The following is a 25,155-nucleotide window of genomic DNA, read 5'->3' on the forward strand; positions in this document are numbered from 1 at the left end:
AGAAAAAGCTAAGGGGCTTCGGTTCCCAACTGTACATTGAAAGCAATACAGATTTCAATTGTTTTAGTGGCTATTTTTTGTCAGAGTCTTTCATAGTCAGGATATAAAACTTAACTTCATTGTAAAATGCAGCAAGGCATGGCTTTCTCTACCTGGAACAATGAATATGATATTTAGCTAGTGACAATAAAGGATTTATGAGAAACTCAGAATTGTTAAGCATGATTTTAGTGAGGCCAAGTAAGAAATCTTCCCATAATATCATAAATTGTGCTTCTATGTTGTTGTGGATAAAGTCACACAGATTCTGCCAAAAAGCATCAACAAAGTTACAGCGCCAAAACAAGTGGACAGCAGTTTAAGGATATGAATCACAAAACGTATAATTTATATCAAATTCTTTCTTGAATATAGAGTTCTCATAAAAGGATTAGTGCAAACATCTGCGATAGCTTTTCATTTTAAACGGGTAGGATATTCTGATGAAGTGATATTTTTGTGTTTTTGTCGTGTAAATTGTTCCAATGCTATGCTAAGCATAACTTCTAAGCTTCCACTTCAGTCTCGTCACATAAAGAAGTGAGTGATCAGAAATTATCATATTTAACATTAACACAGCCTGCTATAGTTTTCGGGTTGTAAACATCACGGTAAAAGTTTTAGACACGTAGCACTGACAGATACCGACTTAGCTATTAATCCGGGCTACGGTAGGAAAATCTGATTTGGTAGCACAGATGGTCAGAACAACGGCTCGTGTTAGACTAACACTTTCCGTTAAAGAAGAATTAAATTTGTCATTGAAATTCACACGCTACAAAATGACAAACGTGTCCACTAGAGGGCCAAAATTTAAACATTATCGAACTGAATTTAGGGGGCCCCACACAAAACTGTTCCAAGGGCCACGTTCCACAAAACGTGTTCCGGTTTAATGGCATACGTACGCATGCGCAGTGTAGGTCAGTTTTGGCACTCGATAGCAGCGACGCTCGATTGTTTTGGGCTGCTAAAAAAAATGGTTGCGAAGTGTCAACCTTAGCAATTCTCTGTCATTTTTTTTTAAATAACACTAATAAAATTAATAATTCCTTTCTGCAATGGGATTATCGCAGAGCTCAGAGGCCCCCGAGGGAGGGACGTACGGATACCATGTCCACGGCGTAAGGCTGGCTGAGTCTCCCTGTTTATAAAGCGCAGCAGCTTAGCTGGTGTATGCTAACAGTTAGCTAGCCGAGGAGCTGCGGCTCAAGAGCCTCTAAAACACCAACAATGATGTGGCATTGTTCGCCCGTCGTCCCGCGGGGAGAAAATGACAGGATAGAGACATTACTAAGAACAGTCATTTTGTGACGAAGAGGTTGCAATTACCGTGTTTGTGTCGTTTTGCAACCGGTGCGTCGAGCTAAATAACTAGCTGAACGACAAACCAAGAGGATAAATTGGTTTAGTTCATTCAGCTGGTCATGAAGCAGCGACACAGGATAAATAGCGTTTAATTAATTGTGTTTCTGAAATTATTTAGCAGAAAATGAACGAATATAGCGAGGTGGGTCTTTTTAAACTGACATAAACAAACAAACTAAAGCTTTAATACAGGTTATTCAATTAGCAAATTAATAACTATAAATAGAACCTATCCTGCCAATATACATAAACAACTAAGTATAAGTCCATACAGTTGATATTGCATAGATATTTTTGAATAGTTTCTGCTTGGCAACAGTTTTGTTCCTTACATTAAACAGACCCAATGCTACAAAAAACTAATGTAGTCGTAAAATTTGACATTATTTATCATCCATATGTAACTCTGGTGACTGTTTGGCAACAAATAAAAGTGGTTGTAATAAAATTTTCTAAGTGATTTCCCAGACCTCCACTCAGTAACTCAATCATAGTAACCCCAAAAGAGATTTTTGATTTAGTAGATGCTAAGCTTTGAACAATCCTGAGGCCGTTTCTTTTCAATCTGTGCTGTAACACAGTCGCAGATTACATTGATTCACTTTACTGTTGGTTGCTTATGACATTTGAAATGCACAAACTTGCTCATGCTTTGCCCAGGAACACAGCAGCAGCAGCAGCAGCATTAACGTGAGTTTCTGTTATCTTTGTTGTGACAGATTCAGCCTAATTCTCCTGCAGAAAGGGCCGGACTGCAGCCCTTCTTTGACTTCATTCTGTCTCTGGACAACAAAAGACTCGTAAGTTTTACGCAGTAATGTCAACTTTATATACTCTACAGCTGCATAATGCTTTGAATCACAGTCGCCATAGCATATCATATATGTGTGCAAAATCTCTAATTTAGTATTATTATTTAGTAGCTGTAGCCATCATTTTTATTTTTATAGAATAATAGGCTATTATATTAGATCATGCTGTGTAGTGTTTTTTTTTTTTTAATCACTCACTGTGTACATAACATGAAACCATGGTATTCTTTCTTAGGTTGATCACGCCATAAAAAATCTCATACCACCATTCGCTCAATACATAACAATAGAAGAACAGATAAAGTGAGAATGCTGTTTAAAAATCTCTGCTTTGATTCCTGTTCACTTGTCTGTGGGCCAGAGTGAGGAAAACGAGCAGCTGAAGGAGCTCCTGAAAGCCAACATGGAGAGAGCTGTGAGGATGGAGGTGTACAGCACCAAAACCGCCGGGGTGCGAGAGCTGGAGGTGGTGCCCAGTAACATGTGGGGGGGACAGGGCCTGCTGGGCGCCAGCGTTCGCTTCTGCAGCTACCAAGGAGCCAGTGAGAACGTCTGGCACGTACTGGTGAGCCACTTCCTCGCTCTGAAAACTCATTTCGCGACTGTTGTTTCAATCTTGATGGACTTAAAATAAATGTTTTTTTATTTTTGAGTTCCGTTTTGTGCTTCAAGTCCAACCCCGTTTCTCCTAGGACGTAGAAGCCGGTTCACCAGCGGCACTGGCAGGTCTTCAGTCGTACAGCGACTACATTGTCGGGGCAGATCAGGTGTTGCAAGACGTAAGGCTCCTTTAATAGTCCCTCTTTATCGCCATGTGTCACTGTACCTTTTAATTTACATGCGGTGTGTTGTTTGGCAAATTGGATAATAAAGCTAAGTCAATCCGATCTTATGATTATCAGTCGGAGGATTTCTTCTCGCTGATTGAAGCCCATGAAGGGAAACCCTTGAAGCTGCTGGTGTACAACACACGAACAGACAACTGCAGAGACGTGATGGTCACACCCAGTGGAGCGTGGGGAGGAGAGGGCAGGTAAGAGGCAGCAACATTTCTTGACCGTCACTGTTTTATTACACAAATAACAGGGTATCCGCGCATCCTTTAAAAGTCTTAAATTCACATATCTACAATTGAAACCTTAAAATGTCTGAAATTCATCAAATCTAAGTTGGTCTCAAATATATTAATCGCATGTCTTAAATGTTGTGGCATATGTAGTTTTCTGTCAGACAAAAGTCTGAGTCACGCGCAGACATTTAAAATTCCTTCTGCGATTCGAGGCGGTTGAGGCTACCGCTAACTAGCTGCTAATATGCTCTTGATAGCTAGCTAGCTCTTTGGCATCTATCATTCTTAAGTGCAAATTTCTTAACACTTGGCTGGACGACGTTAGTGTTTTTACCACTGGCTCACCTCTGTTACCAACCCATGCTGGCCAGGTGCGTTCTGCACAAAACAAACTTTTAAGCTAGGCGTCACCGAGGTTAAAGCTGTAGAGAGCCATACGCCGTCACACAAAACCACTGCTAGGAGCCACAAACAAACCTAAGAAATGTCACAGTTTATGCTGTCCTTCATTATAATACAACCATTCACTATGTTTATATATATTTTTTGGTCTTATATTTAATTCAAGGAGGCATTATCGAGTTCTTAAAAAGTCTTTAATATCATTTGCTGAAACTTATAGATACACTGATTAATGCTTGTGTTTAAAGTGACAAAGGTTCATAATTACATGAACAGATATACTTGTGTTTTTTTTCCTTTCTCCTGCCTTAGGGGTTGAGTTTTTATTTCTTCTTCTTTTTTTCAAATAATTCAGTGACTTGTCCCCAAGATTACACTAAATAACTTATGAGATATGCATTCCTTCGCTGTTGATGAGGACACAAAAACAGGACAATCTTAATAATGTTTGTCTTTAGCTTGGGTTGTGGCATCGGTTATGGCTACCTGCACCGCATTCCTGCAACTCCAGAAATGTCGACAGAGAAGCCCCCCATCCCAGTTGCAGAAGAGAAATCCTCTCCGCAGGAGCCAACACATGGGTACACAGAGGTAAATGTGAATATATACATATATGATAATAGCTATCACTTCTTCTTTTGTGTTTGGGATAATATCTTACAATGGTTTTGTTCATGTAATGCAACCTGTAGTTAAGCCTGCTACAATAAGCCGGCATTTTGAGAAACGCTGCCAACATTTTTACACCCAGTACAAAGTAGTTAGTTTGCACTACCTTCCACTTTGACTTGTTTTCCATGTATAAGCTTATTATTATTATGTTTTGAAATGCAATTGTGGTTACAGAGACTTCATAGCCCATTTTAATTATTGTTGTTTCGGTTGTTTTGTTTGCTTATTTAGGATATTAAAGCTGTTAAATGTTCTTTAGAAATAAAAGGGTGTTTTATCTATGACTGAGTATACTTGCATAAATAATCCATTATTATTATTATTATTATTATTATTATTATTATTATTATTATTATTATTATTATTATTATGAGTTGGAAATGGTCCCAAAATGACAATATTATTGTTCATTACAACAATTTACACAAAGTACACTTAAAAGTCAACCACAGTAAAACTGCAAGTTTTCTTGCCGGAGAAACTTTATGCTCACAAACAACACCCACTGTTGAGATAATATCAGCAAAGCACAGCTGCATTTATTCCCTTCCACGTAATGAATTTTTTGTTTTCCAGGCGCCTCTTATGGCCCCTTCAGCCCCCAGTGAAGATTTGTTAGACGTGGAGCAGATCACCCTCCTAGACTCTGTCGTACCTCCACCAGATCAGACAGTGATGGACTCTGGTCGGTTCAGATTCCTGTTTTTTTTTTGTTTTTTTTTACTCATTTATGAACATGAAGAAGCTCCGTATGATCTCTGAAGATGGCTGAAAATCTTCACCCTGCATGATTGGCGATCTTTTTCTTCAGGTTTATCCGATTCCGATGTGGCAGTGATGAGCCCTGACCCTGCAGATCTTTTGGACAGGCTGGACGTGTCCACGTCTTCCATCGACATGACCAACACTTCCCTGGCGATGCACGAGGAAAAGGAGGGTGACATATCTGGTGTTGGTAAGTGAACAGACGAATCGAGTGTTTTCAGCGATGGAAATAAACTACAATTGATTTTTTTAATGTGTTTTTGCCGTGCAGAGGAGCTGGAGGACAGTGCTCTGCCCTCATCATCTGCAGAGAACCAGAGTGAACTACAAGAGCATGTCTCCCATGCAGCTGTGGAGCTCACCGCTTCCCTCGCCGCTCCCGACACTTGGTCTGACTCCGGAGTAGCTCCAGCTGAAACTTCTCCTCCGCGCACCGAGTCCGCAGACCTTCAGAGCTTCGTCGTGGAATCCAGGGGCACCCTGAGTCCGCCTCTGGGCGTGCTGTCCCTTCCCGAGGAGACGTTTCAGCCTTTCACTGAAGAGCCTCCGTGCCCATCTCCAGTAGACCTGATCGCGACCGCGGCTGCTAATGAGGCGGACTTTCAAGTCTTAGGCGACACGCAAGCGTTGGCGTGTGAGTCAGCAAAGCCTGTAGATTATCAGGACGGTGGGGAAGAACCAGAAAAAACACATTTTGATTAAGTTTTCCTTCGGTCATATAGAGGCAACGCTAATGCATTGTGGCGTAGACAATCAATATTTACCTTTCTTTTATCCATTTCTATAAAGGAAGCCCTACATTGCTGTGGAAAAGCATTTCAACTAGGGCTGGGCATTAAATCAGTTTTTTTTATTAATCTTTTTTTATTTATTTATTTTTTTAGAAAATTTGGATTTTAAGTTGGGCCACAAGATGGTGGCCAAGTTAGCTTCTACTTATTTGGACTTTGATTTCAAGGCAACTCTTCGACGGAATATAAGCGCCAGGCTAAGATTTTTTTTAAGCTACAAAAATACGGTCATAAAATTACAAGAATTTAGTCGTGCGATGATAAATTTTTAATAAATAAGTCATCGTTTTAATAGTTTTACAATGTTTTTTTTCTGGAAATATGACTATGATGTTGTAGCCTGGCCCTAATAAAAATCCTAGAAGCCCCTTTTTAAAGATGTTTTTTTTGTCATTTGTAATTCCTTTTTTAGAAAAGAAAATGAGGAAAAAATAGATTAAAATCAGATTCCGTATGAAAAACTGATTTTGTTATCAAGCTAAATTGCCCAGCCCTACTTTTTGTATTTCATCAGCTTATCTGGAAAACAGAAAAATACTTTTCCTACAATGCCTGTAGGAAGTAAGACTGACAAAGTTATTCCAAATTGTTGCACTACAGGAACAAGCTGAGACTTTAACATGAGAGAGGGGCGATATCTACAGCTACAAGTACAAAATGAAGTTACTGATTTTTTTAAATTTTTTTTAGCATAAAGTTTATTTACTTGTTTGGTGGAAAATTAGTGGACACGGGTTTTTGAAACGTTGCTTGCAGCGCACTAAAGAGACGAGTACTTGAATAGTTCCAAAGACAAACGAATCGACTACTGCAAAGTACAGCTGCACCTTCACGTCTCCAACACTACGAACTTCTCTGACACTACTAGACTGCTGGCTGGTAAAATAGGTCCTACTGGCGCACTGTTCCATCTCTGCTAATGTTTTTGAACTAGTGTTGTTTACAGAGTGATTACTCAGCTTTAAACATTGGACGTGGGACACTTTTAGTCGTGGTCGTTGATTGGAACTTAAAGGGCTTTTATTATAGCAATGTTTGAGATGTGACTTTTTTTGTTGTTGTTGTAATATTTAGAAAATGTTTCACACCAGCTCTGATAAGGTTGGTGTGTTTTTAACAAAGTCTTTAGTTTCAATTATTGTAACTGCTGTTTTTCAGCTGCATAGCTTTTGCAGAGCTTCATTCATGTATAGCTAGCTGTCTGCCCATGTTTTTATTAAAAAGAGATGCACTGACAAATTAGTTGGTAACCTGACTATTGACTCAAAGATGAACACACCATACCATATCACTTGCAGATTGCATAAACAACACTCTGCAGTGTGGACGTCGTTACAGAGCGAGGAAGACTTGAGATTTGGCCTTTTCAGGGTCAGTGGATTAAATCAATGATTTTGTCTTTATTTTAAATTTGAAGCATGTCATTTGACAGCATTGTGTGACTTCACCCTGCTACTCATACCATAATTGACCAATCAAAACAAGGATGTATTGAAGCCTGTTGAGTCTGTACTGTCAGGTCAGCGCTTTACAAAACGATATGAAATCAGACCAAAACAAATCTCTCTGATCTGTGCATCTCTACTACTGGGCATCATTGACACCTGTTACTTATGTAGTCTATGCAAAGAAAAAAAATTCAATTTCTAATGTATTTTTGATGAGAAAAGCTTTTGTAAGTAGAAGTCTGAGATTATTGAAGTACTCTTCTATTTTTTCCTGTTCTCTTTATGGGGCTGAATATTTTTCGTTAAAGTAGGTGCCATCATGTAATGGTTGATGTTTTTAGGTACGTTAGTCAGGAATGAATGCATGATGAATGTGAAATGGGTGAGCTGATTGTTAAACAATCGATTTAAAAGAAAGTGTCCCTTGTTTTTATTCCACACTCATCAGCTGATCACATTACAGCCCAACAAACATCCACTTGTCATCCCTATAGATCTGTCATTCCAATTTATTTCTTCGAATGCCTAAAATATACATATTTCACAAATTATTACAAGGAATATTGCAGTAGTATGGCCTAATTGAGGTACATTTCCTATCTTTTTTTTTTCTCTCTCTCCAGGTTTTCTTGTTTTGGCCAATCAGAGCTTGCTCCATGTGTTTTTCCTTTATGGCGTTACAAACACACACACGCACGCACACACAGACACACACACACACACACGTGTCATGGCAAAATTAACTCCAGAAGATTTACAGTGAAAAGATCTCTGCCCCGAGACCTCCAAGAGAGACGTAGCCGTTAGCGTTTATTTCACTTTGGTGAGTTTCCCACAGTGGTTGGATGCTCCTAATGCTCTTCTATTGAGATCCCCCTTCAAGTTATAGTTACTCTTAGTAAATCTAAATGACATGTACACAAAGAACAGTCCTCACTGCCATCAAAATCACTGCTCGAGTTATTAAGATATATACCTTATACTTGTTTCCAATTCCTAAAGTGACTTGGAAAACAAACTAACATTTGTCAGGGTAAACTGCGTTGCTGTGAATGCAACTCTTAAAAATCAAGTTGTTACTTTCATGATGACCAATCTGCTCTGGCAATTTGAGAAAAAAAAAAAAGTATTTCTTTTTTTACAGAAACTGTACAAAAAAAAAAAAACTGTTGCTAAACCCAAAACTCATTTAACCCCCCACCCCAAGAAATTGCAAATATATTTACAGAAAAAAAAAGAACAAAACATTCATTCGTGGAGAACAGCACAGCTAAAAACAAAAGACGAAGACAAAGAGTGAGGTTCTGCAACGATTAGGCGTCTGAGTCGGTGGGTGAGTTCAAAGTGAAGGTAGCGGATGAGGATTTGTTTCGAGTCAGAAACCAAGCGTAGTCCTGACGGCGGAGGACGGGTGCAGAGTGTGTAAAACGGGGAAGAGTTTCTGGAATGTACTAGAGCCAACAGTCTACTACATCCATACACACTCAAACACGGACTAACGTCAGTCGCTTCAGGATGCCCGACAGGCGAAGATCCCAGGAACAGAAAAACAGGTAGCTGAAATTGTGAGGGAAAAGAAAAACCCGGTCATTCCTTGAAGTGTCAAACAACCAGTACTGTTTCCTCAGGAGTGTGTTGGCTGTGGTGGAGTGTTCTGGTCACTTCCCCTATGATAGATACACCATGGATTATGTCCTCAGACGTTTACTGGTTTCTCACTGCCACGGCGACTCTGGAGCACGTGATGGGGTCGAGTGGGGACTACATGGTGGAGGTGGGTGGTGATTGGCAAATGACAAGAGTTCTGCTTGTAAAAATGACAAATTTCATGTCGACTTCTGCCTATAGTGAAGTGTCAAGTCCCCTCCACTCTTCCAGATAAAATGTTTAACTGTCCGCAGGTCCATGTTGGGGTCTAGAACCTATTTAAAGAAAAAAAGATTACTGAGATGAAACATTTCTTTCAAAAAGTGTATTTTAAAAAAAGAAGTTATTTTGAAGAGGAAACTTTTGCGTACCTGGTCTTGACACATTAGCTCAATCTTCTCCTCGGCGAGCATCGCCATGTCTTCTTCCTTCTCCTGCTCTCCGGGTTTATCGTTGGCCGAGGAGCTGGTGGTCTGCGACTCGTTGTCCAGGTTTATGATCTTCTCGTAAACGTGCTCCATCACCTTCCTCACCTGGAGCATATCGCTGGCCGAGAGACGATCCCTGCAACGCAAACCGCAGGTACGTAACGGAGCAAAGGCTCAAATGCCACTCAGACGGATAGAATCCACCGGAGGCTTACTTTTTTAGAGTTTTTGCACCAGAAGAAGAATGGGGCTGGAGGTAAAATGGGATTTTGTTGAATTTAGGCATATTTTTCTGAAACAGAACAGGAAGAACATGTTAGAGCACAACGTCCCTGCGGATAATTAGCATCAGCGAAGAACATCAAAATTCTGACGTTAAATGTGCAGCTGTTTCAAATTTTGTTTGTAGAATGCAGGGAATGTTTCCTCTGATATTATGATTATGTTTTTGCATTAACAGATTAATAATTGGACAGCAAAGGTAGGATTTGAACCAGATGAAGCTGCAGCTAGAACATTTGAGAAGTTCTGGGCACAATATATTTACAAAATTATTATGATTTCTTATCTTGAATGCAATATATTTTTTGTCCAGCTTTGGCTTAATTACTGCTCTGAATATAAAGTTTAAGTAACTTTACATTCTCTGTTTAATGACTGATTACTAAGTTAGTTGACGATTATTTCAATAATCGATTCATCGCGATTAATCTGATTAATCATTTCAACCCTAGAGTCTACTTGTATTTTAGTTCTTAAAGGGAAACGAGAAGTGGCCAAAGTTGAAAACAAAAGGAAAGTATCTACAGTGTTCTGATTGGTGCACGTTAAAAAGGGGCTCCAATTAAAGTTATTGCACTATAAACTTAAGAAACTCCAGGTTTTCACGTTAATACTCACATCTACTGTGATATCAATGACCCACTGTGGGACTGTCTCATTCAGCAGCATGGATTCAGTCTCGCCGCCTGAATCTCTACATAGCAGCCTGCAGCAGAAACACAGAGCAGTTAGAGAACCATCACTTCAACAACACAGAGGATTCTGAATGCAACGTTTACTCGCGCTTTGCTAAGTTTGTTCGAACCTAAATAGAGTTCTTCCTCCTGCTTCTCCGAAGATGACGGGCGTGTGAGGCGGGACCTGAAAATATCCGTTTCCTTTCTGCACCCTGTTCTCCTGCTCGCCGTTCACTGTGAACACGCACACACACACACGCCAGCGATGAGACGGGCTGACCGCCGCAAACACACAGAGAGTCCTCAGACTGTTGGATATAACAGAAAACTATCCTCTCACCGTGGTTCACCTCGTTTTCTTCCTCGTCCATGGGGTTGATGCGCGTTCTGGGCCAGAACTCCAGCAGAGCTTGGAGCAACAAGCCGCCCAAGTTCACTGCAAACAAGGATTAACAGGATTAAGGTTCAGATCAGTCGTAAATGTTATGACCTCCGCTGAATAAAATGAAAATCATTCATCTTCTTACAAATCGATGGTAGTTTATCACACTACGATACTTAACCCTTTAGATGGACCACTAGAACCCCACAAGCTGTTACATTTTACAAGGCTACAGTTAAAACTACACATGTTGAGATGAATTAAACTGATGGAAAAAAAAAACTATGAAAAGGAAACCAACAATCAATACATCAATAAAAGAAAAGGCAGATTTTTATTGTTTATAAAAACGCCATGCTAGAATCTGAAGAAACGGGTCTAATCAGTTGTTCCCGTGGCAACAAGACTATTCATTCATGTGACATACTCATGAAGCAAACACTAAACATATTCTGTCTGAACAGATTCCAGCCAGCTACATAACAGTTATCCAGAGCTTCCTAACAAAATTAAAAAGATGCTGCAACTCCACTTATCCCGCCCACAACGGCAACAAATGCATAAACTTTAACGTTTTGTTGTTTTTTTCCCCTTTTTATGGACCACTAAACTTCTTTTGTCAGGTTTACTTTTCTCGCTATCAGGAATGATCGCTAGCTATCAATCATTCCTGTCATACCTGTTAATGGCCGCTACACCACTATGTATGCTGGTTTGGTCCAATACATATGTCAATCCAATAATGAAAAAAAAAAAAAAAAAAAAACTGAGTTAAAGTTAATAATCACAAAGAGTCCTGCATTTCACTAATCATTCTGAAGCATGAAGGCAGAACCAGACACACAGCAGTTGCAATTTTACGGCTGATTGGTGTATATTTTAATATAAAGAAAGATTTCTTACACTTCGGATCAGATCCATCAGAACTTGAAAACCCAGCGTCCTTTGCAGACACCCAAGCAGCAAAGCAATCGCTCTCATCCAGAGTAATTGTGAGCATCTAATGGAAATAAACAAAAAATAATAACAAAAAGAGTGACAAATCATATTGTTATTGTTATCAGAAGCATTAGCGAGCTGTGTGAGTTGGGAAAGGGAATACAAGTCAAAGCTAATAAAAGAAAGAAAAAAAAAAAAAAACTCACTCCGGTTTTCAGATCGACAGAGAACCAGTTTGGCACGTACACCATCTTGAACCGCTTTTTAATCTCCTCATCAAATTCCACTTTGCCCAAGTCTTCTCCTTTGCAAGCCTCGGAAAAAAGCAACAAACAAAAGGATAAACATGACAGTACATAAAAATCATGTTTTTGGTCTGTAGTTTGATTTTAAAGTCATAGTTCATTATGTGTTTTTTTTTTTGGTTCACTTTAAATCAAAAAATGAATAAAAAGTAGCCTCTATAGAACTAGGTTTGGTTAGCTAGCTAACTTTTTAGCATCTATCACGGATATAATGACTCACATTTTTGAATGCCAATTTTGCTTAGAAGCTAAATAATAACTTTACTTGTTTTTGAACGGGGAAACTTGCATTATTAAACTTGCATTATTATGCCATTATCAACATATCACTTGAAAGTATTCTCAGAACAACAATATTATCGTTTATCATAATTTGTGCGACAATTTATCATCCAGCAAAACTTGTAATCGTGACAGGCCTATTCTCTATTTTCTTCTCTTCTTCTGGCAGCATGGAAACCCTGCTGGAAGTTTTCCAGGAAAGCCAACAGATATCTGGGTGAACAACAGGAGTTGGTCGATTACCTTGAGCACATCCCAATACGCCACATTGTTGTTGGTGTCTTTGGTGAGTATGTGTCTCTTGTCGTTCAAAATGTGGCACTGTATAATACTGGCACCTCCTGGAAAACAGGAGTTATTGAAAATGTGAAAATGAGCTCTGGAGAGCTTTCCCTGACCCAATCAGTCATACTTTACCCTTAATAACTTGTTCTGGCTGAGTGCACAGTGGAGTCAGAGGGGTGGTGCAGTCGTTATCGTACTCCCCTGATGATCTGAAGTTGTGCATTCCCTTTAGAGACTACACAAACAAATGCAAACAAAATAACTGCAAAGTCTCATAAAGGAAAAGAAAAAGCATTGAAATTCTTCCTGACTTCGTTGCAGCTCCGGCTCTGGTTAACATGTAGCCGGGCAGCCGGTTATCGTCACGCATGCTTACCCATTTATTCACAGATGACTTGGTGGTGGAAACCCAGATCGCTGGAGGTGGGTCAGCAGATCTGTCCAGCTCCATCTGAACAAAAGAGAAAAACATCAAGGTTGACTGGCTTAGATGTTGATTTAGGATCACGAAGGGGAGAAAATGTGGGAATAATTTCAAATGACGCAAACAGTGAGAAGAAAACAAAGCATTTATGAACACTAGGGCTGCACATTTTCGTAATTGATTATTCTATCGACAATTAATTAACAATATGCTAACGATTTTTCATTTAACCAGTGCAGCCTTTTTTATATACATAGAATAGCACAATAAGATATGGAAATAAATAATTCAGTTATTGCCTAAAATGAAGCAACAAATTCACAAATTCTTTTAGTGGATTTGAGTCGTCTGAATATTAGAAATAAATTGCCACTTGAGAAGTTTTGGGTCAAATATTTACAGGCATTCTATATATATATATATATATACACAAGTCCATATATATATATATATAGTACAATTGTGGCTTAATTACTGTTCTGTATACTCCCATTAAGGATTAATAGATTAATAAATAAGTTGACAATTATTTCAATAGTCCATTAATCGTTTCAGCCATGATAAATACTACATGAACATTAACGCCTAAACTTAAAAAAGACCACAAAATAAACATTTTTGTTTCACTTTTTCAGTGCACACCATGTTCTAAATGATTATGCAAGTGATATTTTCTCAGATTTTCTTAAATGGTCAACGCAAATGATGGTCAGTATAATTTTCAAGTCATGAACTATTACAGTATAAATCAAATTTTACTGAACAAAGTTCCCCATGAGAACAGTAGTTTTTTTTCCAAAAATAAAAAACTCAAAACGCACTGCTCCAAATTATTATGCACAGCAGATTTTCTAAACGTTTTATGGATTATAAGGAACTGCAAACGGTCATTCTATGAATGTGCAGCATTAAATGGTCACATGTACTAAAATCAAAAGCTATTTCAGTCAAAAACATCTTAACAGACCGAGTTACATGTTAACATAGGACCTTCTTTCATATCACAGCACAATTCTTGCTTCCACTGAACTTGTGAGTTTGTGGAAAGTTTCTGCTTAAATTTCTTAGCAGGATGTCAGAAAACCTTCCCAGAGCTGCTGGTTTGATATGAACTGCATTCAGATCTTCTGCTTGAGGAAACTCCAAAGGTTCTCAATAGGGTTGAGGTCAGAGGTCAGAGGAGGATGGTGACCACACCAGGAGTTTCTCCCCTTTCATGCCCATAGCAGCCAATGACACAGTGGTATTCCTTGCAGCATGAGATGGTGCATTGTCATGATGAAGATGATTTTGCTACTGAAGGTACGGCTCTTCTTTTTGAACCATGAAAGAAAGTGATCAGTCAGAAAGTCCATATACTTTCCTGAGGTCATTTTCACACCTTCATGGACTCTGAAGGGGCTGACCAATGATTCTCTCCTCATGATTTCAGCCCAAAAAATGACTCCACCACCTCCTTGCTGACGCACAGTGGTGTTGGGATGTGGTGGCCGTCCACCACCAATCCACTACTGCGTCCATCTGGACCACCCAGGGTTGCACAGCAGCCATCAGTGAACAAGTCTGTTTGAAAATGAATCTTCATGTACGGCTGGGCCCACTGCGACCGTTTCTGCTTGTGAGCTCTGGTTAGGGGCCCAATAGTAGGTTTTCATACCTTGTCCTATGGCACTACACTATCTGATGATTTTCGTCAGCAGAGATCCTTTCTCTTTCCCATGTTGCTTGAAACCTGTGGCCTGCTTAATAATGTGGAACATCCTTCTTAAGTAGATTTCCTTTAATTGAGTTCACCAGACAAACTAATCAACTCAGCTCTCTGAAATTAGTTATAGTGATTCAAAGAGCCCTGACACACAATACTGTAAATTTAATAGCACAACAACAAATGTAATCTTTGTGACACTTTAATACAATCTGCATAATAATTTGGAACACGGTGTATTCTGTATGAGATGATCTGATGCATCAACTTTCCATCAGATCAAAATTCTGACTTCTTACTTTGAGCACCGGGGCCTTTTCCTCGCAGATGAGCACACGGATGTCCGGGTTTCGCAGGTCCGTGCAGTAAATCTTCTTGTCCCTGCCTCCAGAGTATACGTGTGTGAAGGCCTCGTTGACCTGCAGGGCCCAGACGCCTTCGTCGTGTACCCTGTATGTGGCGATGCACCTCTGCTGGCCGAGCGACCACAAGCGGATGGTCCCGTCCGAGCTCCCCGACAGGCACTGCGTCGATCCGAAAAACACAACCGGGGATTAGATATTGGCGTCTGCTAGCGACTGACATCTCGGTCGTTTTCAGGAGGTCACCTGAGTGCCATCGCGATTCAGGAGCAACGACTTGACGTTGTCTGTGTGACCTTTTAGCTTCATAAGCTTTGCACACGTTCGAGGGTCCCACACTCTCAAAACCTGAGGCAAAAAAATTTAATAAAAAATGTATTCTGACATTATTTTCAAAGGCATTCACTTTGGAGACATGAAAGATGGAATACAACAGGAAATGACAAAAGCTTTATTTGATTCCTAAACTCTTATTTTTCAATTGAGTGCGCGTGGCAAGCTCAGACCTTTTCAGTAGAGCCGGAGACTATAACTGTTCCCATCTGGTTCATAGCCAGACTATAGATGGAGTCCTTGTTCCCACTCAGCGACGAAGCTGTTGAGAGAGAAACTGCAGTGAGCCTCCGGGGAAATCTCAGCCAGAGCCGGTAGAAACGACACAACATCAGAAATGAACGAGGAAATCAACCGCTGACTGGCACCTTAAACCTATGGCATCTTTTTCCAGCTGGTGGAATCACAGTAAAAGCTGCCAGGTCACATAGACAACAATTCTCTTCAGAGTGGATGCTGTAACTGAGCGAACTAAACTCAAAGTTAGATATTTTTTGTATGTGATGTGCTTGGGGAAGCCAGATATGAAGGAGGACACGACATATTGTACGACACGTCGCGTCTGAAATCATTCAAACTGCAAGACAGCGAGAGGGAGCAAGGCTTTGAGAGGTAACAGGAAGGCTGAACCGAGTGCGGTCAGGTTGCCTTGCTTTGTTTTTAAATGTTTGTAGCCATTTGAAAATATTAAAGTTAACAAGAGGGTTTATATTTTCTATCTCAACTAAAAAAATATCTGAATATCAGTTCAGATATTGCATAGATTCATTTCGCATAAAGTGAAACATTTAAAGCTTTTTCTTCCGTAATGGTGATGATTATTTATTATAGTTCATGAAAACCCAAAATTACGTGTCTCGGAAAGTGAGAAAATTGCATAAGATCGATTTTTAAAAAAAGAGAATATTTAAAAATTTTGAAAACTATGCACTTGGTCGGGGCTCCTTTTGCATGAATTTCTGAATGCGGCGCGGCATGGAAGCGCTCAGTCAGTGGTTGTGCTGAGGTGTGACGGAAGAATGCTTTACTATCGGTCTTTAAGTCATCAGGAATTGTCTCATGTTCTTTTTGACTCCATCGATTCTCTGTGGGGTTCAGTCCAGGGGAGTTTGCTGGCTGACCCAGCCCAGGAACACCACGGTCCCTGAAGCAGCTTTTGCTTCCTTCGAAGTGTGGGCAGGTGCCAAGTCCTGCTGGAAAATAAAAAATCAACATCTCTATATAGCTTGGCAGCAGAAGGAAGCATAAAGTGCTCTAACGTTTCCCAGTAGATGGGTGCATCCGCTGTAGACTTGACAGAACCCAGTGGACCAGAACCAGCAGATGATATGACAAACCACCAGGCTGGAAAAGTCACAATGGACTAAAGCAACATGGATTTTGTGTCTCTCCTCTCTTCCTCCAGACTTGTTGATGTGCAAATAAAATGCTAGACTTTACTTTCATTTGAAAACAAGAGGACCTTGGATCATTTCACAACAGTCCAGGTCTTTTGCTCCCGAGCAAAGATGATTCTGACGTCGCCTCTGCTTCAGGAGAGGCTTCCTACGGGGAATGCAACATTTGAATCCCATGTGTGGGATTTGTCTATGCATAGTGGCTCTTGACGAGGTGACTCCTGAGAGACCCTTTAGAGACTCAGGAAACCTCTGCAGGTGTTTTGAGTTAATTAGCTGATGAAGGTGTGACACCACAAATTTCTAATATACAACTTTTCCACAATATTCAAGGACATTTGAGACACTGAAATTCTGGTTTTTGTTACCTGTAAGTCATCAGAATTAGAAGAAATGATTGACATATGTCACTGCGTAATGAATATATTTAATATTCAAGTTTCACCTTCAGCCATGACTGACAATTTTTTTTTTTTACTTTTTCAAGATGTTCTAATCTTTGTCAAATACAAAGTTTTGTTTTATCTTTTCAAGGGCACATTTGCTAATCATTAATATAAAATATTGACGAGTTTATTTTTATGCTATAGTTCGTGAAGAGAAATCAATGTTGGCAGGTCGACGTTGCGGAAAACACAGCTGTTACTACACTACAAAGTTCCAATCGACATACTCGTGATTATTCACAGTCAAAACGACATCAGAACTCACTGGTGACCGTGTTGTTGGAGGCTGTGAGCGCCGTCAGTGTGTTCACATCCCACAGGAAGATCTGCCGGTCCAGACCGGCCGACGCCACAAGCTCCTTGTCCTTGGCGTACGCTAAAGCTTTTACGTAGTCCTTGTGCGTCCGTAACGTCGACATGCAAAATCCTTTATGAGCATTCCACACTTTCACCGTAGTATCTGATGAAGCTGATATCACTAAAAGGAGGAAGAAGTGCGTCAGAATGAAGAAATTAAGCACTGAAAGCTATAGACAGCACAGCTGGTTGGATACTGGGTTAAAACTCACATGTTTTTCCATTGCAGCAAAGAACTATATCATTAACCCAGTCAGTGTGGTGCTCCATAGATGCAATATATGGGTCCTGCTACAATGACAAAGAGCAGAAATTAGGACAGCTCCACGACTAACAACAAAACAGTGATTTTATGCTCCAGGACTCGTATGTGATCTGAAACTCTACTTTTTGTTGGTAGACGCTCCATATTCGGATGATCGAGTCTCTCCCCGCGGTGAAGAGCCGGTTCAGAGCAGGGTCTAACTGGAGAGCATTCACTCCATTGCGATTGTACTTCTCCACCTCGTCTCTAATCACATAGGAAACCTGTGACACAAACAAGACAGAGTGCTCTTTTCTCCTGCCCGGGAAACTTTCTGGTTCAGTCCACACACATCACACCCATTTCAAAGCTGCAGCTCAATGTGTGCGCTGATTTTTTTTTTTTTTTTTTTGTAACATGGCAGGTTGGTTGAAGCAAGAGCTCAATATTTTGCACCTTGCAACACGCTGTCGTTGAAACCTAACATGCGTTCACGTTGTTGCACGCAAAGTACACAACATCACCACCGTGCTAAGTTCCAGCAATTAGACGGAGCCGGAGCACCTTAGCTACTGTCAGAAATAATGCAAGCGTCAAAAATGGTGTTTAGACAATGCGTCCAGCGTTTGTGCTGGTTTGCAAATATTTATGTCGTGATTCGCACTTTTCCCCCTAAGCGTATATTTTGTGAAGTCTTTCAGCAAAAAGAGCCAAGCATTCAGACGTACTGGTTAGCAGCTGGCGCTAACCGCTCACGCAAGCTAAGCTAGCTGTGTTAGCCGGCTTGAGCCATGACTCACAGCCGCAGCGCTGTTCTTGGGAGTCGCTTTTCACCGACACTCGGACATTTCTAAAACACCTCCTGAAGACAAGAACCCCAACGCTGTCACTGCCGCGCAATCTCCAGACATGCACTTCGCAAAACGTACCTGTACTTTCCTCCGCCCAGCAGCATTTTGCCTGTGATGCGTGGCCATCTTGCATGTTGACAGTCAGTTCATGTGATGCTACATCCGGGAAACGAAAGAAAACACACACACACACACACACACACGCCTGAGCTTTCTGGGTAATGTGGTTTAACTTTTGATTTCTTATGAGTAGTTCGCCTACCAATGTGTTCGGTAAGGAAGTGGAAACTAATTTAGAGCTTAAATAACAAATAATTGACTCTGGAGTCACAACACTGATGCTGTTTATAGAAAGGGTCAGATTCGTGCAGGGGCGGATCTACAAGGGGGGCGAAGGAGGGAAGAGAATAAGAAGAAGAAGAAGAAAAGTTGTTTTTGTTTTTGTCCAGAAGCCTAGTGTAGCCTTTAAATTAAATATTAATTCACAAAAAATGTAATTATAAGATTGATCTTATAGGTCCCTGAAAAACTTAGTTATGATGATGCATCAAATAATGTCCCACTGAAGAGATGTAAAAAAAAAATATATACACCTTGACAGCATAAAGTGAGTGCAGAAATATGGCCATAAAATATTTTTTAAAAACAAATTCTTGAAAAGTAGAATGACATTAAATCTCTGGCTGAAGTTTTGCTTTTGACAGCCACTCAAAACATTTCTCAATTTTGGTGAATCGGAAACCTCACAAAATAAGTTACATTTCATAAAATCATAGCTGTTATAAGCAAACCTGATTCCTGAAGTCCTGGGATTGCAAAATATACCAGCAAAATCTCTCAGAATGAGGTTCTGGGATGCTTAAGTACAGAGGACATTTTAAAGAAGGTTAAATAAAGAGGTCTTTATTATTATTATTATTATTATTATTATTATTATTATTATTATTATTGGCAGATGAGACAAAAGACACGGTCAGTTTTAGTCCAGATTTGTGAATCCAGTGGATAAAAAACATTTAAAAATTGAAAACTTTTACAAATAGTGTTGTAGATGAGGGGGCTGAACAAAAATGCACACAGCAGTTTTCAGAATTATTTATTTAGACAATAAGAATCAAAATCCAAATAAAATTCAAGCTAAACAGCTTGAGGTTTGTGGTTGTATAATGTGCAAAAGCTCAATCGTGCTTTTACAACACTCAACATCTGCCAGATGTTATCCAGGAGTGCACCAGTCTGTTGTCGGCCACTAGGGGGAGTCCTATATCCTTACAGCTTCACATGGACCGAAGTGCGTAAAACAGGATAATCCAAAGCTTGAACACTTCCCATCCTTTGAAACACACACACACACGCCAACACACATCCACACACACACACACACACACGCACACACACACACACACACACACACACACACACACACACACACCCACACACACACACACACACACACACACCAACACACTGACCACTGCAAAGGGTTCTTCAGAATCTATACAAGCTCTTCTTCTTTTGTCATTGCCTCCTTTTTTTTATTTGTCTTTTTTCTACTTATCTGTGAAACATTATTTGTAAACCGTCAAAAGAAAACCTGTGGATAACACTGGGTACTTGTAAATATGTGGTCAAATGCATACACAAGTATAAAGAAATTACATATAAAAAAATAAAAGTACACAATTACAATTTCTACAAACGTTAAATTTCTGCACACAATTTTTTTTAACTACAACCTCACAAATCTGACCATTAGGAATTCAAACCCTCTTAGTCCTACAAATATTAAAGAAGTTCGCACGAGTCGCCTGATACACAGATAAAACTGCATTTACGCACTGATCCGGTTATGAGGACAAAAGCACTTTTGACTCATTTCACGCTTCAAACAGCCTCAGATTTATGCACAAGTGGTGCGTTTAAATGCTGGTGAAAAGCTGGGTCATATGATTTTTACTCGCAGTCTAGTGTTTTCATCCTCTGAACGTTTGTCACTGTGCTTGTGTCGAAGTGGCAAAGACGTTATTTCGTTGGAAAAGGGAATATTTACGTACTTCTTTATCCACCTTATTCCGAGCCCCCATGAAGCTTTGTGTGATTTGTGGGCGCGACTTCCGCCGCAAACCGGAACCGCCGTTTGTTTACATGTTAGCAACTCGCTAACCGGCTTTCGTCAGAGCTTTTAGGCTGTAAAACATGTGGGAACTCCAGCTATCACAGCTTAAATGTGGCAATATTGTTTTACCGCTACCTACAGCTAATGCGGGGAGGGATGGCGACTTGAAGAAATGGCCGCAAATAACCCGCACTAGCATGTTTAGCTACTTCACTGACTCAGTTGCTTCGGATGCAGATGCGGGTTTTCTTCCGTTGGCTTTTTGTCCACACAGTGAAATGATCACATATGAAGCATTTTGGTTTCTCTGTTCAAGTTTAGAATTTTTAGCCAAATTCTTTTTGTTTCCTTATCTGTCAGTAGGCAATGAAAACTTGCTGCAGCCACAAACTAAACTTGGTCTGATTAGAGTACAACCAGGAGCAGCACAACAGTTACCCCCCAAAAAACCTTCCAGGAATAAGGTGGATAATTCTCCAAAATTGTTTATAGACGTATTGCGCATTTTTGAGCGGTACAGATGAGATTAAAATCTATCGTTAATCTCTTTGTTAAATAAATAAAAAATATTACTTATTTAACCCTCTATGTAGGCCAAGTCTAGAGTATTCACTCCCCTGGTTGGAAAATCCACATACTGGTTTCAGTGAGGGAGAACAGTCTTCATGTTGGCCTGGTTAAAATCCCCCAGCAAAGACGGATAGATATATCTATTTATATATAGTAATGGTAATATTAATAATAATAATAATCATTATTATTAACATCCATCCATTATAAATCACACTAAATCTTTTTGGACTGTGGGAGGAAGCCGGAGCGCCCGGAGAGAACCCACATATGGACATGGAGAACCAGAAAACCCCATGCAGACAGAACCAGGCTGGGATTCAAACCCAGGACTTTCTTACTGCAAGGCAGCAGTGTTACCCACTGAGCTACTGTGCAGCCCTGATGTTTTATTCACACCAAAGGAGAATTTAGAAACTAATTAACCAAACAGTGATGACTTTAGATTGTGGCAGGAAGCCGGAGCGCCCGGAGAGAAACCTGCAAACAGGATGTTAACTTTTGATAGTTTATTCGCAAAATTCAATGTTTCTTCCTCCTAGTGTCCCTTATATGACAGTAGGCTGACAGGAAGGAGAGGGGGGGAAGACATGCGGCAAATGTCGTCGGGTCCGGGAGTCGAACCCGCGACGACCGCATCGAATACTTGAGGCCTCCAAATACGGGTCGCGCTAACCCCTAAGCCACCACGGCACGCCCCCGGTCCCAATTGGTGTCCTCTTCTTCAGAGGTTGAGCTATCCCAAAAGTGGTAGGTTTTCTTTGGGGGAATCAGTAACATCCTGTTATAAATTTCTTCCTCTTCTGGGGTCAAAGTGCACCGTCTTGGGTAGCGTTTTATTTGGGAACTTGGTACTTGTGGTTCCAACAGTCTTTCTTCATCTTTTGACTTTGAGGGGTACCTTCTGCCCTCGTTCAGGGCAGTTTTCTGTTTGTGGGCAGTCTTACTGCCTGGAGCTCCACTGCTGCTCCTGCGTGTTGAACCCGACGCGCCGTCTGGGGAACATTTAAGGTCAGAGACCCCGGAGGATGTGCCATTTCTCGATGTCTTCGCTGAACACTCCGGACATAAAATTGTTGAAATCGAAGGCTGAGCTTTGAGATTCGCCGCAGAAGAAACTTCCCCAGCCGGGTCAGCTTGATCTCTGGGAACTGATGGAAGCCCGTCCCAAAACAAATCACTCTCCACGTCCTGGGAGGTACTTTCATCTGAATCATTTCCAGGAAAGAAATGGTCGAATACTTTCCTCATTCCTGTCGTCACCAGATATCCTAGTCCAAAACCAAGTGGGAAAATTAAAGGGTATGGCATTTTGGAAACACAAAAATCCTCTCTAGACACAAAACCTGAATCTCACTGAAACGTTTGGATTCTAACTGATGTGTTGAGATTCAAGCAGTTAAAGCCTCAGAACTTCTTTGATCTGTTGTGATGTTCATGATGTCATCAGTGAGGTCACTGTGGGTCTGGGGAGGGTCCTGCTTCTGATCGTTGCTATGGGAACGAACAGATAAGTTCTGCCCGACTCAAACTGAAATAATGACCAAATATTTAATAAGTAATTTTTTTTCCCATTTATTTAACATGAATTGATTAACAATAGATTTCTATCCTTGGTTTTCTGTACCTGCTGCCATATGAATTGTCTTTATCCATTATTAATTTGGTTATGGGAGGAAATTGTTCAGATTTTATAAACATCCACTCAGGGGCGCAACTCCATATTTTTGAGGTGGATGCGAACATATCTTCGGCGCCCCCCCATATATCGAATGATGACTGAGGCCTGCTCTTGCTTTGAAATATCAGGTGTGCAGTCCAGTTCCACTGCAAAGTACTTAGAGGACTTGATCTTGGCAGATATTTTACTCAAAACACACTCTGATATTGAATCTAAAAATTCATTCTGAGTGCACCATGTCAGATATCCAGTGGTTTGTTTGGAGGCAGCCTTTCTAAGAGGCTCTGCCAGTGTTACATCATATCGCGCTATGAGCTCAAGGATTCCCAGAAAATTTCCATTTTTAGGATTTCCTAACTGAGAATTTTTCCCCCTTAGTGGCAAGTTTCTCTCTGCAAGGAAAAGTATGCAGTCGATAACTCTAGTCAACACACTTCTCCAGTGTGCTTTTTCAGCTGCCATGGTTTTCTGCAGTTCACTATCAATAGTCTTACCTAGGCGTAAGCGAGATGCCATTTCTTTCCACGTCAGATAAGCATTTATGTGAGAACTACTGGTTTCATGGTGCTTCCGTGTTTTTGAAAGACATCCCCAGTTATTATACCCCTCCACAAGGCATGTGTCAAGAACTTTAGCTTCACCAAAAAGCTTACATGCAAAACAATAGACTCTGTTAGTATTTTTAGAATACAGTAACCAATCTCGTTCAACTTTCTCTCCATTAGACAGTAAACGAAAACAGTATGCTTTAGAAAAACACCTCTTATTCTTCTCTGATCTTGGATATGGACCATCAGAAACTTTCTGTGGGCCATTTACAACCATGTACTGCCTAAATGTGTCCCCCATTTTGTGTGGTAAAGGCCACTCCTTGTTGGATAACAGTTACTGATTGGACATTACATCTGATCTGGCTTATCAGATACATCACAACACCACTGTAGTGGTATTGAATAAGACATTTAAAATCAAGTGTCCCCCTGCCAAAAAGGTTGGTAAAATAGGTCACCAACCTTTTTGAGTTTAAGGGCTTTAGTGACTCTGATGACTAATTTGTCTGATACACACATGAACTTGAACAACTCATCTTTAATTAAAGAATCCATAATATATATGAGTGAAAAAATGCACCCAGGAGGGCTAAGTGTTGGACCATAGCTGGGCACTGCCGCCACAGCAGCTTTAGCTTTCCTGTGTTAATATTTCCTGAGTTTTATTTCGGTCATTCTTACTTAGTGCGCGGTTATGTGTCTGTGACAGGTTTATGTATCACATATTCATAGAAATACAAAACAAATCGCGTCCCTTAATGGTTTAATAGGGGAGGCAACTTTTAACAGCAAATATGGGACGATTCCGTATTAGGCTAGCTGCTAGCTTTAGCTAACTTGATTATTTACAGCCCTCCTGTCCTGCTAATACACTGCCGGTACTTACCTACTATCTTTCAACCACATTGAAAGGCTTTTTTTCATCCCGCCAACATCTTTATCCTTCTCCCTTTTACTTTTTCTGTTTTGCGCCCCGGACAGCTTTTTTTTCTGCCGCTCCATTTTGTCAAGTGCACTATGAGTGGTAGTCTAAAAAAAAAAAAAAAATTAAAAAAACACGCCTGCGTACTCTTAGGGGCACGTGCACAGCCACCTGCATGGGAGGAGCAGAGGGGCGCCTAATCAGTGCTGTTCCCCTGTTAATGATCATTTCATTCTGTTAATTATAGAAAATGCCAACAAGAAAAAAACATTTTTCGAGACGGGGTTTTGGCGCCCCCTCTAGTGCAGCGCCCCTATGCGTTGCATACCCTGCATACCCACTTTTTGCGCCACTGGATCCACTTTTTTACTCTTGAATAAAATATGCATGAACCTTTGGGATGGATTATGAGTCTTTATTTTTCATTGAGCACACACACATTCTTGTACCACTCAGAGGACTCTCTCTGTATTGACTTCCATTTATGCCAAATGGAAGTCAATACATATATTTTTCCTTAATCCTAACAACTGAGTGTGTTCCTAACCTTAATCAAAACTAATCAATAAAAAATAATCCACACCATACTTCTAGAATTGAAAT

At 40.3% G+C, this 25,155-nt stretch overlaps 2 protein-coding genes across 3 annotated transcripts; one reads left to right on the plus strand and one right to left on the minus strand.

Moving 5' to 3' along the window:
• The first annotated feature begins 972 nt into the window (after positions 1-972).
• On the plus strand, positions 973-8,532 carry LOC102228261 (Golgi reassembly-stacking protein 1-like). The gene is made up of 9 exons (XM_023335476.1): positions 973-1,163; positions 2,127-2,207; positions 2,581-2,784; positions 2,912-2,998; positions 3,122-3,252; positions 4,149-4,281; positions 4,939-5,047; positions 5,174-5,317; positions 5,399-8,532. The coding sequence occupies exons 1-9, from the start codon at positions 1,101-1,103 to the stop codon at positions 5,827-5,829; spliced, it is 1,383 nt and encodes a 460-aa protein (XP_023191244.1). The 5' UTR covers positions 973-1,100; the 3' UTR covers positions 5,830-8,532.
• wdr48 (WD repeat domain 48) lies at positions 7,780-18,863 on the minus strand. Of its 2 annotated transcripts, none has more exons than XM_023335475.1 (18): positions 18,791-18,863; positions 18,005-18,145; positions 17,830-17,905; positions 17,526-17,738; positions 15,591-15,679; positions 15,331-15,432; positions 15,022-15,246; positions 12,970-13,044; positions 12,726-12,828; positions 12,552-12,649; positions 11,928-12,035; positions 11,686-11,782; positions 10,741-10,836; positions 10,529-10,634; positions 10,342-10,429; positions 9,657-9,733; positions 9,385-9,577; positions 7,780-9,288 (listed from the first exon to the last, which is right to left on the minus strand). In XM_023335475.1, the coding sequence occupies exons 1-18, from the start codon at positions 18,836-18,838 to the stop codon at positions 9,193-9,195; spliced, it is 2,031 nt and encodes a 676-aa protein (XP_023191243.1). In that variant the 5' UTR covers positions 18,839-18,863; the 3' UTR covers positions 7,780-9,192. The 2 variants fall into 2 exon arrangements, with proteins under 2 accessions (XP_023191243.1, XP_023191242.1); XM_023335474.1 differs by having other exon boundaries at positions 17,830-17,908.
• Between the last annotated feature and the right edge of the window lie 6,292 nt (positions 18,864-25,155).

This window comes from Xiphophorus maculatus, chromosome 6 (assembly GCF_002775205.1).
Source record: "Xiphophorus maculatus strain JP 163 A chromosome 6, X_maculatus-5.0-male, whole genome shotgun sequence".
NCBI lineage: Eukaryota > Metazoa > Chordata > Actinopteri > Cyprinodontiformes > Poeciliidae > Xiphophorus > Xiphophorus maculatus.